The sequence below is a fragment of the Brassica rapa genome, chromosome A04 (assembly GCF_000309985.2).
Source record: "Brassica rapa cultivar Chiifu-401-42 chromosome A04, CAAS_Brap_v3.01, whole genome shotgun sequence".
NCBI classification, from domain to species: domain Eukaryota; kingdom Viridiplantae; phylum Streptophyta; class Magnoliopsida; order Brassicales; family Brassicaceae; genus Brassica; species Brassica rapa.
The window spans coordinates 11,601,108-11,617,858 of NC_024798.2; the positions used below are offsets into that span (position 1 = coordinate 11,601,108).

General features: G+C 34.6%; 4 protein-coding genes across 5 annotated transcripts; 2 read left to right on the forward strand and 2 right to left on the reverse strand.

The window, feature by feature from the left end:
• The first annotated feature begins 2,883 nt into the window (after positions 1 to 2,883).
• Positions 2,884 to 6,774, forward strand: LOC103864216 (pentatricopeptide repeat-containing protein At5g39680-like). 2 transcript variants are annotated; one of them, XM_009141974.3, is made up of 2 exons: positions 2,884 to 4,486; positions 4,579 to 6,774. In XM_009141974.3, the coding sequence occupies exon 2, from the start codon at positions 4,727 to 4,729 to the stop codon at positions 6,590 to 6,592; it is 1,866 nt and encodes a 621-aa protein (XP_009140222.1). In that variant the 5' UTR covers positions 2,884 to 4,486; positions 4,579 to 4,726; the 3' UTR covers positions 6,593 to 6,774. The 2 variants fall into 2 exon arrangements, with proteins under 2 accessions (XP_009140222.1, XP_009140220.1); XM_009141972.3 differs by having other exon boundaries at positions 2,884 to 6,774.
• LOC103864217 (probable calcium-binding protein CML46) lies at positions 6,639 to 7,608 on the reverse strand. Its single transcript, XM_009141975.3, has one exon. It carries the CDS (start codon positions 7,339 to 7,341, stop codon positions 6,751 to 6,753), a length of 591 nt encoding a protein of 196 aa, XP_009140223.2. The 5' UTR covers positions 7,342 to 7,608; the 3' UTR covers positions 6,639 to 6,750.
• Positions 7,609 to 9,134: 1,526 nt separating this feature from the next.
• Positions 9,135 to 11,662, reverse strand: LOC103864218 (protein CLP1 homolog 5-like). Its single transcript, XM_009141976.3, has 9 exons — positions 11,318 to 11,662; positions 10,780 to 10,848; positions 10,606 to 10,698; positions 10,271 to 10,512; positions 10,043 to 10,181; positions 9,909 to 9,965; positions 9,688 to 9,825; positions 9,378 to 9,586; positions 9,135 to 9,293 (listed from the first exon to the last, which is right to left on the reverse strand). The coding sequence occupies exons 1-9, from the start codon at positions 11,561 to 11,563 to the stop codon at positions 9,161 to 9,163; spliced, it is 1,326 nt and encodes a 441-aa protein (XP_009140224.2). The 5' UTR covers positions 11,564 to 11,662; the 3' UTR covers positions 9,135 to 9,160.
• A 3,360-nt stretch (positions 11,663 to 15,022) lies between these two features.
• Positions 15,023 to 16,213, forward strand: LOC103864412 (O-acyltransferase WSD1-like). The gene is made up of 4 exons (XM_033289355.1): positions 15,023 to 15,202; positions 15,288 to 15,860; positions 15,942 to 16,067; positions 16,202 to 16,213. Exons 1-4 carry the CDS (start codon positions 15,023 to 15,025, stop codon positions 16,211 to 16,213), a joined length of 891 nt encoding a protein of 296 aa, XP_033145246.1.
• Positions 16,214 to 16,751: the final 538 nt, after the last annotated feature.

Here is a 16,751-nt window from a genome sequence, read left to right on the forward strand (position 1 = left end):
CGACTATGAGACTCAACAGAAGATGGTTAGGCTAGAGAAGCTTGTGACTGATATAACCACGAAGAAATCTTTTTTTACCGGGAGGTTTGAGTACTTTGTAGGTGCTACGGTTCTCGTTTTGGTTTTAATAGGAACCCTGCACGGATTAGTTATATGACTTGATGAGCACGAGTACCCTGCATGGATTTGTAATATCTTATTGTTGTTTAATTTGAAGATGGACTTGTTGATACTTGTTAGTGTCTGATGTTATTGTTTGAAACATGGTATTGTTTGAAACAAGTTTACTTTGAAGTTTATTCTCGTGACCTTTTGCAGAATCTCTTACACATTATTCTCGTGACCTTATGCAAAATCTCTTACACATTATTCTCGTGACCTTGCCACTCACGAGCACACAGGAGACAACTCTAGTGACCTTGATATTTTTCACCAAAATAAGCTGCCAAAATGTCAGAAAACATTACACTCTAAAGTCACATGCTTTGTTTCTTTCTTCACCAAAGTAATAAGTATCACGGGGGGTTGAGAATAGCAACTCCAAAGTCACATGCTTTGTTTTTTTCTTCACTGTCTCCCTATAAGTAACATCCTTCTTCTCCCACTTAAATTTGCACTTCTCCTCACGCTCATAACATTTTCTCTCATTTGCAACATTTAAATGGCTTCTTCTTCACATTATCATTACCACAACGGTGATGATGATGAATTTGATTCTATTTTTGAGGATATCTTTGAAAATCTCGATTTTATTCCTGAACCAAAAGAGCGAAAAAAACGTATTTTTATTGAGAGAAACCGGGAAGAAGGCCACAACAAGCTCTGGAATGATTATTTTAGCGACACTCCGACATACCCGCACAATTTATTCCGGCGACGGTTCCGAATGAACAAGCCCTTGTTCTTGCGTATTGTGCATCGTCTCTCTACAGAAGTAGAGTATTTTCAACCAACAGAAGATGCAGCCGGAAGGTCTGGTCTATCACCGCTCCAAAAATGTACCGCAGCAATTCGTCAATTGGCGTATGGGGGTGGGGCTGATGGCATTGACGAATATGTCCGACTTGGTGAAACAACTGCACGAAAATGTTTACACCAATTTACCGCCGGAATAATCCACTTGTTTGGGAATGAATACCTCAGACGTCCCACACAAGAGGATCTTCAAAGACTACTCTATGTGGGAGAACAACGTGGATTCCCCGGGATGGTGGGCAGCATCGACTGTATGCACTGGGAGTGGAAGAATTGCCCCACCGCTTGGAAAGGAATGTATTCACGAGGAACCGGAAAACCAACAATTGTGTTGGAGGCGGTTGCTTCGTATGATCTTTGGATATGGCATGCTTTTTTTGGAGCTCCAGGTACTATGAACGATCTTAATATTCTTGATCGATCACCTGTTTTTGATGACATTATTAACGGAATAGCTCCGGAAGTTAACTTCTATGTGAACGGAAGGGAGTACCAGTTGGCTTACTATCTGACGGATGGTATTTATCCAAATTGGGCGACTTTTATTCAATCTATCCGACTGCCACAGGGTCCAAAAAATTCGTTATTTGCTAAATACCAAGAAGCCGTCCGAAAAGATGTTGAGCGTGCGTTTGGGGTCCTCCAAGCAAGGTTTGCCGTTGTTAAAAATCCATCTAATTTATGGGATAAAAGTAAAATAGGAAATATTATGAGAGCATGTGTCATTCTCCATAATATGATCGTCGAAGATGAACGAGATTCACATACTCTAGAGGAATTTCAAGATGAGGATTCCACTTTTGCCGTTAAAAATACTACAAAACACGGCAATAGAATTGCTCGTCGCAAAGAAGTTCGGGATCCACACATTCATCAACAATTAAAAGAAGATTTGATAGAAAATATATGGGATAAATTTGGAGATCTTCAATAAAATTGTTTGTTTGCGCAATCTACAAATTTAGTAAAAATGTGATAAAATTCGCTTTTTTAGTATGTTTTCAATTTCAATGTAATGTGTTTTATTTTAATGTAATATGTTTACTATTTTATGTAATAAAATTAAAATACTTAATTAATTTACTAACTTCAAAATACTAATAAAATAATCTAAGGACTCTACAAAAGTCCTACCAATAATCTACATTTTTAAGTTTGTCCTTAACTAAAACTCTTAACATCAAAATACTAATTAAATAATCTAAGGACTCAAGGATTAGTCCTACCAATAATGATGCCCTAAGGACTCCTTGACATTAACTAAGCATGGACATATAAACCAAAAACCAAATTCACAAATATTCGAATGGTTTCTACCTTTGGAAGATCTATAAACTTGGGAATATGGAAAATGAAAGAGATGGTTTTCTTAACACTATGAAGACTAATTCTCTTGTTATTTGCAACCCAAACAAATATCTGAAACAACTAAAGAAAATAAATAAGTAAAGCAAAGAAACCCATGGATGTCGATTACTTGCGTCTTTGTTATGTGCTCCAAAATATAGGTAGAGAGACCAGGCCCGTGTCTCAGTTATAGAAAAAAAAACGTTTGCTTAGGGCAGCAAAATAATTTTAAAAATCAAAGGCATCATTTTATTTAAGATCAAGGGCATAATAAAGCATGAGTTTATACTATAAAAAGGTTCTGTGGTAGTTAAGATAAAGAAAAACATGGATTTATGATAAAACATGGATTTCTTAAATTACAAAATATAGATAATTGTTAATTACTAATGAATTGGAGTAATTGAAGTGGTTGACAACAATAGTTTTGGATGCATTTTGTAAAATATTTTTAAAGCTAATTTTATAAAACTTTACTTTTGTTTAAATATGACATAAGAAACACTTATTAACTTAGCTATTTTATCTAAAAAAATAATTATTAAATTTAACGATAAAAGTTTAATTAATAATTTTGTTCAAAAACATTTTTTATAATTAATGTTGTTTGTAAATTTAATTTTATATGATCCTATTCTATAGTAATTTATAATATTATTGAACAGTATGTATTAATTTTTTATTACATGGTTTTATGATCTTAATTTTTAATAGCATCGGACAGTGGTAATGAGTAATGCACAATCTAGTGAGCCTGAAAATAGAGTCACAAACTATCTACTGAGCCTGAAAAACTAAAATTCATTGCGAACTCTAACAATATACGCGATGTATTAACCACGTGTTAGTGGTCCGTTAGTGGTCCAGTTGTTAAACTCAACCTGGGAAGTCATGGATTCGAATACCGCTAGGAGGTGATTATTTTGAGGGACCTTCGGACCTAATACAGAGAAGCCTGCTAACGTGTGGTCACTGGTGGGATTTAATGGGGGTGATCACCAGCCCTCCTAGATGCTTCAGCAGGCTTCCTAACTAAGCTCCGGTGGACGATCATTGGCGCTTGTCGATCCTCTCGAGGTTCCGGATACCAGAATCATCAAAAAAAAATATACGCGAAGTGCTTTGTGACAACAGTGCGAAGGTGTTATTTTATTTATTTGGTGGTATTTCAGAGAAATTTCCTATGATGGTTTTTTAGTTTTTTTTTTACCAAAAAGGCTCAAAAAGTTTCATTAAACAGTAAATACACTTATACTCATAGTGTTAACTAATATATATACTTATGCTTTAGAGTTAAGATGTGAAGTTTTGGTTGTGAGGTTAAATTTTTTTAAATAAATATTAAAAATAAAAAATAAAATTTTTAAAATACTTTCAAAAACCATTTTCGAATTTTTAAAAAGAAATTTGAAAGAACAGTTTCAAAACAGCTTCAAAAAGAATTATAAAAAGTTCAAAATTGAAAATATATAATCCGATACTATACAATTTTTATTTATATTTATATATCTATAATAAAATTTCTTTTAGTCTTTTTTTTTTCTTTAAAATTCTTTTGGTGATAAAAATTTAAAAATAGCTATTTGAGATCATTGTCATATTTCTTAATCTGCTCCATAAATTTAATGCATGTCATTCAATAAACAACTATACTTTTATTTGCGTAATTCGCAGAATTTATTATCTCATTAAAAATATTATAAATTTAAATGATAAATAGTATATTAAAAATTACATTATTGCACTTTTATTATATATGGAGAATTTCAGTTCGGATCTTAAATTTTGATTATAATATAAAGTTGTATTTTGAGATGTTAAACATATTTTACGTTTATCCACGTAAAAGAAAATTTTAATATAAATTCAAAATAGGTTTATGAGTTCTAATATGTGTTATAAGTTGTAACATAGGATCATATTTTTTTAGTTTTAAAATTTTTATGTATAAATATAATTATGTTAGAACTGGTTATTAAACCATTTTGTATTACTGTAAACTCATTTTTTTTGCCAAATTGTAAATTCATTTTTAATGTTATGTAATAGTCGCATAAATTTAATTAGTTCCAACCTGAACTAAACTGAAAATCTGATGGAGCTTCATTTTTAGTGTTGTCGGAGAAGAGCCATGTCCGCCGTGTCTTTGATAGAACGACAGCAGGTAAAATGGAATAAACTTACGTCTTTATTACCCAAACTAACCGAAGCTCTTCCACGCCTTAACAATCTCTTGAAACTCTGTGCTAACTCAAGTTATCTGAAGACTGGCGAATCCATTCACGCTCATCTGATCGTCAAGGACCTATTATCTCGACCTGAGGACGCGTGGCAGATCAACTCTCTGATTAATTTCTACGCTAAACGCGGGGAAGCTCATCGTGCACGCAAGCTGTTCGACTCAATGCCTGAGAGAAACGTTGTTTCTTGGTGTACTTTGATGAAAGGCTATCAAGATTCCGGGTCCGACTCCGAAGTTTTAAAGCTTTTCAAAAGCATGCTCCTTTCTGGGGAACCGCAACCTAACGAGTTTGTAGCCACTGTAGTTATCAAATCTTGTTCAAGCTCTATGAGAATCAAAGAAGGTAAGCAGTGTCATGGATGTTTTCTCAAACATGGTTTGACGTCGCATGATTATGTACGTAACACTCTTCTCTACATGTATTCTTCATGTTCTGGAACGAGAGAGGCTATCAGATTACTTTTGGATGATCTTCCGTATTGTGATCTTCTTGCTTTCAACTCCGCTCTCAGTGGATACTTAGAGCATGGTGGTGCTTTAGGAGAAGCCCTTGAGGTTTTGAGAAAAATGGCTACTGAAGAAGATTTGGTGTGGGACGAAGTTACGTATATGTCTTCTTTAAAGCTTTGCTCTAGCTTCAGAGACTTAAACATGGCTCGGCAGATTCATAGCCGAATGGTACGGCTTGGATTCCACTGTGGTGATGTTAATGTAAGTGGTGCACTCATAAACATGTATGGCAAATGTGGTAAACCCTTATACGCTCAGAGAGTTTACGACGGCACGCACTCTCGAAACATCGTCTTGAACACGTCCCTCATGGATGCTTACTTCCAGAGCAAGTCTTACGAGGAGGCTCTGAATCTGTTTGCAAAGATGGAAAATAGAGAGGAGGCTCCACCTAACGAGTTCACCTTTGCTGTTTTGTTAAACTCAGTCGCAGAGCTGTGTCTTCTGAAACACGGCGGTCTTCTACACGGCCTTGTCGTGAAATCCGGTTTTAGGAGCCATGTAATGGTTGGCAACGCGTTGGTTAACATGTACGCTAAGAGCGGCAGCATCCAGGACGCGTGGAAAGCATTCTCAGGAATGAATTTTAGAGATATTATTACTTGGAACGTAATGATATGTGGATTCTCACATCATGGACTAGGGAAAGAAGCGCTTGAGGTCTTTGAGGAGATGATGGTAGCGGGAGAGGTCCCTAACCGCATAACTTTCGTCGGCGTTTTGCACGCTTGTAGCCATATGGGTTTCGTGGAGCAAGGTCGTTACTACTTTCACCATTTGATGAAACGGTTTAACGTTGAGCCTAATTTGCAGCATTACACATGCGTCGTTGGGCTTTTGAGCAAGGCTGGATTGTTTGAGGAGGTTGAGAGTTTCATGAGAGAAGCTCCGGTCCAATGGGATGTTGTTGCATGGAGTTCTTTGCTAAACGCTTGTTACGTTCGCCGGAACTACAGTTTAGGGAAAAAGGTTGCGGAGTACGCCATCGAGATGTATCCGAACAACTCAGGGATTTACATATTGTTGTCTAATATCCACGCCAAGTCAAAAGAGTGGGACGGTGTGGCGAGAGTGCGTTCTCTGATGAAGGAGAGGCGAGTTAAGAAGGAGCCTGGAGTGAGCTGGATATGTATTCGGAACCAAACGCATACGTTTCTCTCGGAGGATAACCAACACTCGGAGATTGTGCTGATTTACGCAAAGGTGAAGGAGGTTTTGTCGAAGATTAGGCCGTTGGGGTATTCTCCTGATGTTGCTGGGGGTTACCATGATGTAGACGCAGAGCAGAGTGAGAGCAACCTCTGTTATCACAGCGAGAAGCTAGCTGTGGCGTATGGTCTGATGAAAACTCCGGAGAACTCGCCATTGTACGTGACTAAGAACGTGAGGATATGTGATGATTGTCACTCTGCGATCAAGCTTATCTCGAGGCTCTCGAACCGGTTGATAGTTGTCAGAGATTCCAACCGGTTCCACCATTTCAAAGATGGTCAGTGTTCTTGTTGTGATTACTGGTGAAGACTTAAAAGTTGTCAATCATTATTTTATAGGTGTAAATAGTGTCTACTAGTTCTTTTTTTTTTTAGGTTTCAGGCTTAACCTCTTCATGTATGTGACAATAGTCTATAGTAGCTTTTGATATTAAAGTTTGATAATTATTACAAGAAACTATGATTTCAGGAGAGATTGTTCTCCATGAACTTCACAAATCCATGGAAATCGATTCTTCCATCTTTGTTTCCGTCGAACGAGCTGATCATTCTCCTGCAGTTATCAAGGTTAGATCCTTGCTTTAAGCCAAGGATTGTCAAAACTCTCTGTAAATCTACTGGATCAAGAAACCCATCTTTGTTTTCATCAAAGACATCAAAAGCTTGCTTCACTTCCTCCAAGCTCGGCTCTTTCTCTTCAAACAGATTCGAAAGCTCCTCAGCAGTGTAACGTTTCTGAACTCCTAAGCTTTCTGGGTCGGTGATAAGTCCTAAGCTTTGCATCACCATCTCTGCATCTTCTATGCAAGGACCATCATCGTGTGTGATTGAGCTCTGAACCTCGAGATTTTTGCTCTTCTTCTCGGAAACATATTGTTGGTGTTGAAGAAGTGGGCAACACCTGGAGAAAAGGATCTGAGCGAAAGAAACCCATCTGAAAAACACGCTGAGGAAGGTATCCACCAGACCAAACAAAGGGAAAGCAGAAGAGTGTTGGCTTTGGGACAAGGAACTCTTTTCCATGGTTATAAGACAGTATAAGTGGTTTACAGTCATAAGTTTGGTTATGTTCCGAAACTAAAAACTTAGCAAATGAAAATGAAATGAAATGTGTGTGAAGGAGATGTGGGAGATATGAGTGTTATTTATAAATGCATGAAGTGAGGAAGGTGCAGCTGCAAGAAGAGACTAGGAAAGAGGAAACTCACAAAGAAACTTTGTCTAAGAAATGAATAAGTAAAAGTTGAGTGGGAAATTTCTTGTGCTGCACCATTTCATGGGAGTTGTACTTTTGGACATATTTGAAGGAAAGTTTTATCAGTTTTCTATTTTTATGATTTAAGTGTATTTTATTCTTGACATATGATGTTTCAAAAAAAAAAAAAAAAAAAATTCTTGACATATGAAAGGTATCATCATTGTTAATAGGGATATCACGTCTCGCTTTCATCGTGTCTTACCGTGTGATACATTTAAGTTTTAAAATTACTAGTTTCAGAAATTTACAAATTGTCATGTTTTTCTTTTACGGCAAACTTGGGGACAAGATCATTTTTCTATGCTTAACCTTTTCGTGTAAGAATATGCTTAGATAACTGTTTTGATTGTTATTTCTTAAGCTAGTTAATGTTGTTCGATCGGCTTTTGCCTTGTCTAGTTAAGGTTGTCGTGTAAGTATTTTGCGTGTTTGATTCCGGGATTGTAATAGTTTTTTTCTTTTCTTTTCGGGATTGTAATAGTTAGGCCATCAGCTTTTGTTTTGAGATTGTACTCAATCAACTGCCAGCTTGTGTTATTGAGATGAAAGTAGTGCAATCACCAACTAATTTGTTTCGATCATATGTATCTGGTTTTAGGTTATCAATAAAATTTGACAAAAAAATAACCTTTTTCAACTGAGAAGCCAACTTTAATGACTTTCAAAAATGTTTATAAACCCCAATCCCAACCTTGACATCAAAGAATACTCACCTATCTCCCCCCTATCTTTCTTTCTCTCTTGTTGAGGTTTGTACACTCTAGTAGCCCCTTTTCTAATGAAGAGTCATCAAAACATTTTATTTTCAAACAACGTGATACTTTTCCCTTTGGACCGGAAAGTATATATAAGCCTGAGACGATCGTAGCCTGAAAACATAGAAGCAGTTAAGTCTCTCTAAGATATATATAACTAATTTCCACAATTAACTATAGTGATTTTCTTCTCTTCACAAAAAAGTACTGATTGTTTTCTCACCATGATTCATGACTTGGTTGACTAAGACAAACACGAATTAATGTCACAGTTGCAACTAATTTCCTTCGTAATTTCCAGGAAATTGCTAGTGAACAAGATTGAGACTGAGTGGCTTCCTCTTCTTTTGAACTCTGTTATCTTTCTCAAATCAAAATTTTCTTAGATTGGTTGTTTTGGTCAATATGTGCTAAATCATGAAGAGAGCTTGAGGAAGAAAAAAATTTAAGAGCAACCCAAAAGTAGGGCATTTTCAACGTAATTAGAAAAATAAAATTGCAAATAGTAGAATCTATTTAAAATGGTTTTGTTACACAAAAAATCTAAATCTACTATTTTGATTTTTTGTTATTTTATAAATAAATTAGATCGTTTCAGATTTGTATTAAAAGGTGTTTTCAGTTGTACATTCGAATTTATCACAAAGATATTTTAAATATTCTTTTAATTGGTATTGTAGATAACTATATTCATAAAAGATGACTGCAAGAAAATAAAAATAAAAGATAATCTAAAAATTAACCCATTTTCAAATGTTGTGGGAGATACATCTTTCAAAAGTTCAATTAATTCAACAAATCATAATATAAGAATAAAACTTGAGCATCTCGATTGAACTTCATAACTAACAGATATTCTTCCTCAAGTTTTGTGCCATGTCAAAGTCCCCATGATGAATATCTTGCTAGGCAGTTCAGCAGCGGATGGAGAGAGATACGTAATTCTTTCTTCACCAAGATCAACATCCGTAATATACACAAATCCAGCAACAATGCTGCAAAAATTCATACACAATTACTGATTAATGACTACCTTATCATGCCTTAGGTTTAATCATACAAAGTTTGGAGATAGCTACCTTGAGATAATGTGATGAGGCTGTTTAGCGTATGAGATAGCCAGAACTGTATTCAGAAGATCTTTGTCAATCAACACAGGTGTGATCCTCAAAGGTTCAGTAGACCTTGACTTCTCTATCAAGGCACCGATTCGATAAACTTGCATATCAGTGAACTTGGCGGTTTTGGTGTAGGCCGTGAGATTGTTTGTGGCTCCACTGAAATATCTCTGTGAATAAGAAAAGCAAAAGCCATTTGCTTTAATCAAACATATTACATATATAGAAAGAAAATCAAATAAAGAAATCGCCAGAGCTAAAAATAATTTACCTGAATGCTATTGTTCCTCAACATTTTGCGAAAATCAGAATACCTGGAGAAAACTCCAGATGACCTGTCAAGATTCAAGATTTGTACGTTTTTCTTGAATTTGAAAGCTTTGTTCAGATCATAGACAAGTTCTGTTTCCTGCATATGGCAAAAATCAATGAAGGGCAATCTAGGTTTCTTGAATTACTTTAAAGCCAGAGAAGAGAGCTTTGGTATGTTACTTGACCAAGGACGATGACCAAAGATGCATTAAAAGTCCTTATTGCATGGAGAAGAAGCTGCATTAAGGCTAGCAAATTAGCATGCGGTTCATAGCGAACATAATCTCTTTTTGACATAAGAAACTAAAATTTACCTGATAACCAAGACCACTAGTCCATCCCATTGTGTCAATCACCATACCAGAACGTCGAGATTCAGCGTTAATAGCAAACTCTTCTTCTAATTCTCGAGCAAGCTCTTCAACAAGGTATTTGTACAGCCTAAGGTTGTTTCTGAGAGTACAAAAGAAAAGGAAATAAAGAATATGAGTTCCAAGATTAGGTCATTTGGACCTTAAGATTCAGAATTTGAAGCCAATTACGTCGGTGTGTTGTGACCAAAATAGTGCACAAGGGCCTTATGAAGAGGTAATCCTTCAACAGGATCCATTGGCGTTTCAACAGATGTAGCAGCAATAGTTCCTGGTATGGTTATCGAGCTTTGTCCGATATTAAGGTCAACAAAGGTCGGTTTGCAACCATCATTTGCTGCCCAACTAAGAAGCATTTTGGCTAATGTGCTCTTTCCAGAGTCAGTATCTCCGACAATGATAACCCTTGGTCCCTTCATCATGCGAAACCGTACAAATTAACAAAACCACAACTCAACGTTGCTACATGGATATACTCAATTTTTAGTACGGAATAATAAAAGCACCTGTGAAGAAACATAATCTCTTGTTGAGGACGTAACCCGATGTCTTTGTACTTGTAGAGAGTTGTGTATACTAAGATAGCTTACCATAGGTGTCTACAACGGGCGCATTATTAGTAAACATATATAATACTGCTAAATTATATGAACAAATTGTGGATGAAACCATAACCTTACCTCAACAGATGTATTGTCAGTCTCTGTGACGCCATCTATTTCGAGTGTTGCACCATACCACGTAAAGACCTGAAAGGTGAGCACTCATCTTGATGAGATGTAATCATCAATATTAGAATTTACTTTCTATGCAACCAACTACCTAAAGCTCGAACTTTTCAGAGCTAACCCACACGGACAGAGGATGAATGTGACAGAAACTAATGAAACCACCCACGAAGTAAAAATATTCTGAAAATCTGGTTGTTTCAAATTAAAGTTAGAGTAAGAATTGTATTATGCTTAAAATTACATAACCATATAGCAGATGGAATTTTCTTTGACGCTGCCTAGCTATTTCTATTGATAGTCGAGATCACATCTCATCATGTCAAATAAAAAAAAATTGTGACGCCTAACTACTTGATATGTAACTATATAATCATTATAACACATCAAAAGGAAAGAGGATGAAGGTGATAGAATCTCAAGAACCATAACAAAAAAAAATGAAAATAAAAACTTATACTTGTTATAGAAAGAGTTGAACAGAACATACGGCGAATTGCTGGAGAGGAGGAAACGTGAGCCAGACGTTTCGTGGAAGCTCGGAACCAAAAATCTCAACTTTGCCATGGAGCACTCGGAGTTTGAGAGGCGAAATCTGGGGGACTTGGATCCTTATTTCGCTTTGTTTCTCTAACGTTACTCTTCTTACTTGAGGATTAAACTCAGTAGCACCCGTAGCCGCATCACTGTTCATCGACAGACCACAGTAAGACATGTCTATCTCTAAAGGTGTCATAGACTTTTTTTGAAAGAAAACAGCTTTGATATCCTTTGTTTAATTTAACTATCAATTTCAAGAGTTAAGCAAAAAGAAAAAAAAACTATCAATTTAAAGAGGCTCCGTTTTCTGTAAGGGAAGACGAGAAGTTTGTAACTTTTTTCGATTTTCGACGTGTGAGAGAAATGCGAAGCGTTTTCATTCAATACCATTATGGCAAAGACGATTTCTAGTTTTAAAATGATAAATGATTATTCTTTTCATTTAGAAAATAAAACAAAATATTTTTCGCTTATTTACTCTACAGTCTAATCTTTAATTAAAAGCATCTTTAATCGTCCAACTTTACTTTATTTTTTTTATAATAAGTTAAAATGAATTTATTTTATAAATAGAATAATTTATTTTTATTTTATTTTTTATTTTATTTTATTTTAGTTTTTACTCTAAAATAAAATATTATTTTTTCTAAATAAAATATTGTTTGAATGTAATCCAATTCCATTATAGAGTTATTATATTTTGAAAATAATAGAATAATATATTGAAGATGGTTTTAGAAAGAACGTTGACATGGAAACTGTTATAACCACTAGGGATTTTTCCGGGCTACACCCGGGTTTTCGTATAAATTTTAATTTACTTAAATATGATTAGAAATTTTTTATATACATTATGTTGCAATCAATTTTAAAATATCAATCTGGTCGCAATTTAAAATGGTTTGTATTTATTCATTATCCGGTGACTAACAAATTTAAATTATAAGTTATAATTTGTTGTTTGTTTATTTATTGAAAATCATATATATATATATATGATAAGTAATATGGATAAAAGTTAATTCAACTTAATTATGATTCAAAAATACTTTTAATCTCATTTTTAATGTCTGGTATAAACCAATCGTAAAATTTATAATTGATTCAGACTTTTTTTTGTCAGCAGATGCAGACTTTCTTTTGACCTTAGAATCAATGAGTTCCAATACCAACTAATTTAGATTGAATCAAATTGATCCTACTTCAGATAATATTATTCTCCAAACCAGGTCACGAAAACACATTATAGATTAAAAAAAAAAAGACCAAAGCAAACTAAATAGCAAACTTTGTAAACAAACCATGGCCAAAACATGATATTTAAATCACATAAACCAATAGTGACTCTCCAAATTAAGAATTTTGGCCACGTCTCAAAGACCTTTCTCTTATGTTGGTGATTTGCCGCTTTAATGACTCTATGTAATAATAATTCTAGTGTTTGAATTAATATGTCATTTTAGAGCTGAATGGGATTAATAGATATTAGACCATCTCCAATGGTTCACTCTATTTTTTACTCTAAAATAGAGTAACTCTATAATAGAGTTGTGATATACTCCAATGGTACTCTATTTTAGAGTGGAAAATAGAGTGATGAACAAACAAAAAACAACTTACTCTATATATAGAGTAAACTCATTTTTTACTCTATTATAGAGTGGAAAATAGAGTACCATTGGAGCATTTTTACTCTAAACTCTATTTTAGAGTGAAAAATAGAGTGGGGTTGGAGATGCTCTTAGGATGTTGCAGACCAAAAGATCACATGCTCTTAATTTGGTTTTCAAACCATCGGCTAAAGACCAAGTTGCTTGCAGCCTCATAGTAGGGACTAGGGAGTAGTACTGGGCATTTAATCCATCAAATTTGATTTGATTTGTTATAACATTTCGATTCAATCTAAAATTCAGATACTCAAAAATTCTTAGAGCAAAGCAAATATCAAAAATCAATATCCGTTAAAAATGAAACAAATCATAAATACTAAAAAAATTAGAATCGGGTATCCACTCAGTTTTTTTTTTACAAATGGATGTATACCTACAACTGAATATATAATTTAAAATATAAAATTTTATGTGAATATTATTTAACATATAATTTTATTTATAATATTACATATAATATTATTAAAGTAGGAAATTTATATAAAATCTTTATTAAACTACAATTTTTTAAAAAAATATGCTTTATAAATATATAATTAATTTTTGAAATTTTTGGTACATATGTATTGTATAGTTTTTCTCAAGATTTATTTTTATTGAACAAAGTGAATGGGATATCTCTAAATATTCGCAAATTGTAATTATTCTGGTTATACAAAAAATTGGATATACGTATTTTCCCATAATAAAACAAATTAGAAAATTAGATATCTGTAAAATACGAAACAAATCACGAAAATTATGGTAGTATTCATTCTGATATTACACCTTAGTAGAGAGAACAACGTTTAAACGTTAAAATCCCTGATTCAATTATGATGATTAGACAATGCAAACAAATTTTCTCACACAACATATGAATTTTAAGTAGATTTTATTAAATGCACGTTCAAGAAAGAAAACAAAAAAAACAAAAAAATGTAGATATGGGTAGCTGGGTAGATTAAAGCACCACTTGTATTCGTCCATCAAATCTAATTCACATTCCGATTAGGTTCTTTTGTACTTCAAACCTGACATCGGTCTTTTGCTTTTCTCAGCTTCTCCATAATCTTTTTTCTTTTAACATCAAACAATTGTTTTATTACTCAATAGTTACTATATATAGAATAGAACAACCAGTGAAATATAAATCTATGTGAAAAGTACTTGTAATTTTAACTAATTAATTTGCAATCATATTTTGCGCTCGAGATTTGCAATCAATCATGAAATCTTGGAATTTTTAAAATAGCTAATTTTTCAGTTCCGTCGAAAATCTTTGCCATGATGTTAGTTTTTGAATCATTGAAAATAAGGTCATTACGTTTCATTCCAAATTAAAAATTGATGGGATATTATATTATATTATATATATATATAACTATAATCCTATGAATTAAAAAAAATCTTTTTTTTTGTTTTTTCTATAAATTGACGTCAATTTTAGTTTTGACACTCATGAAAAATAGTTAAAAAAATAATATGTAATTTTAATAGTAAATTTATATTTCGAAATATCTATACGATCTTATCTAATTCTATGTAAAGCTAGAACTATAATTTTAAATTTATCAAATTTTTATTTAAGTATAGTGTTGTTTATCGTTTTCTATACCAATTATTATTGTTTTCACTTATTTTTAAGAAATGATAATGACACAAATGGCGTAAATTAGTTGAGTAATTAGTTTGTTCAAAAAAAAAGAAGATGTTTATACATTAAAGCCTCACAGAACACAATGCCACAGTGCTGCAACAACCTTTCCATTAATAACAAATCGTCAGACGCCACATGAAATTTTTAATATTACTATATTGCTTTACGTTACAGATCATAGCGTGACGTGTTAGTCTATAAATAAATTACCTCTAGGCTTTTGAGTTTTGACGATATTAATAACTTCTAACTATATAAAATAATACCTTAGTATATATGATTCACACTCTAAAGTGGGAGTGGAAATATAGACGTCGGCATGATTAAGGAAACGAGGAAAGAGACGATGTCGACGGGGGAGGAAGACGGAGAACCGCTAAGCCCGATGGCGCGTGTGTTCCAATTGCCAGGCAACGACTGCTGCATTATCACCGTTATCGGTTGCAAAACCAAGATCAATGCTGACGTCATTCGAAGTGGCTTGAACCAGAATGTTTTCAAGCATCCTCGTTTCTCAAGGAAACTGGTATAACAAACACTTATTCCCTGTCTACTATATATACTCATACGTTAGTGTGTATTTGACTTGCGTGTTTTAAACTCCATTTCAGTCACGAGATGGTTTAAGTTGGATTAAGACTCAGGTCAACATAGAAGACCATATATTTGTAGCAGATAAAGACCAGAACGAGATTGCAGAAGATGGAGAACTCTTTGTTGAGGACTACGTTTCACGTCTCACAATGATTCCTCTCGATAAAGCAAGACCTTTATGGGACATTCACATCCTAAACGTCAAAACATCTGACGCAGACGCGGTATGTGTAATAAGATCTCACCATTCGCTAGGAGATGGAACATCCCTCATGTCTCTCTTAGCTGCATGCACTCAGACAACATCACACCGAGACAAAGCTACTATTCCTGCTCTTAAACGGCGTAAAAGGGTGTATAAAGACAAAATCTCATGGTTCGTAAGGTTGATACAAGCCATCTTTTCATCAGTGAGATTGATTTGGAACACTTTTGTGGATCTTGTGCTGTTGTTGGCGATTGCTGTTTTCTTGAAGGATACAAAAACGCCTCTAAAAGGCGATGTGGGCGTCGAGAGTAGTCCGAAGAAATTTTGTCACCGGACTGTCTCACTGGATGACTTCAGAGTTATAAAGGAAGCTATGAGCATGGTAAGATTTCGTATTGATTTTAATTATCAGTAACTTCTTTTTACGGTTTCTCTTTTTGATCTTTTTGTGTATTTTGGCTAGACTATCAACGATGTTCTACTTGGAGTTACACAAGCTGCTCTTTCACGCTACTTGAACAATTTTCCTGGTAAAATACGACTTACCGCAGGTGTTTTTGTAAACCTAAGGCCCGACAACGGATTCCAGGTTCGAAACGTACATACTATAGATAGTAGGCTGAATGAATACTTTATTAGATGTGTACAAGGTATTTATACAAGACATATAAGTAGGGTAAATCGTATAGTTATGTATTTACATAAAAGTCTTTCATGTCTTAGGTATTTCCTTAACACGCCCCCTCAAGATGGAGGAACCTTGGTGACACCAATCTTGTCTCTTAAAATCTGAAATGAAGTTCTCGGAAGCGGTTTGGTTAGTCCATCAGCCAGCTGATCATGAGTCGATACATGAATAACTCGAAGAGCTTGATTTTGGATTTGGCCCCGAACAAAGTGATAGTCCAGCGCAATGTGTTTCATACGAGAATGAAAAACAGGGTTTGCACATAGGTAGGTAGCACCAATGTTATCGCAGTAGATGGTGGGAGAGGATGGAAGCGTAACTCCAAGTTCCGTGAGAAGAGAGCACATCCATCGGAGCTCCGCTGCAGTATTAGCAACATCACGGTACTCAGCTTCTGTGGAAGACCGCGCGACCCCCTGCTGTTTCTTCGAAGACCAAGACAGTGGATGCGTGCCAAGATAGACGATGTAGCCGTTTGTGGAGACGTAGTCGTCGCTGTCTCCTGCCCAGTCAGCATCAGAGTATGCATGGAGAAGAGGAGTCTTTTGCTTCTTAACAAGTAAACAAAGCGCCCAACATGACGAA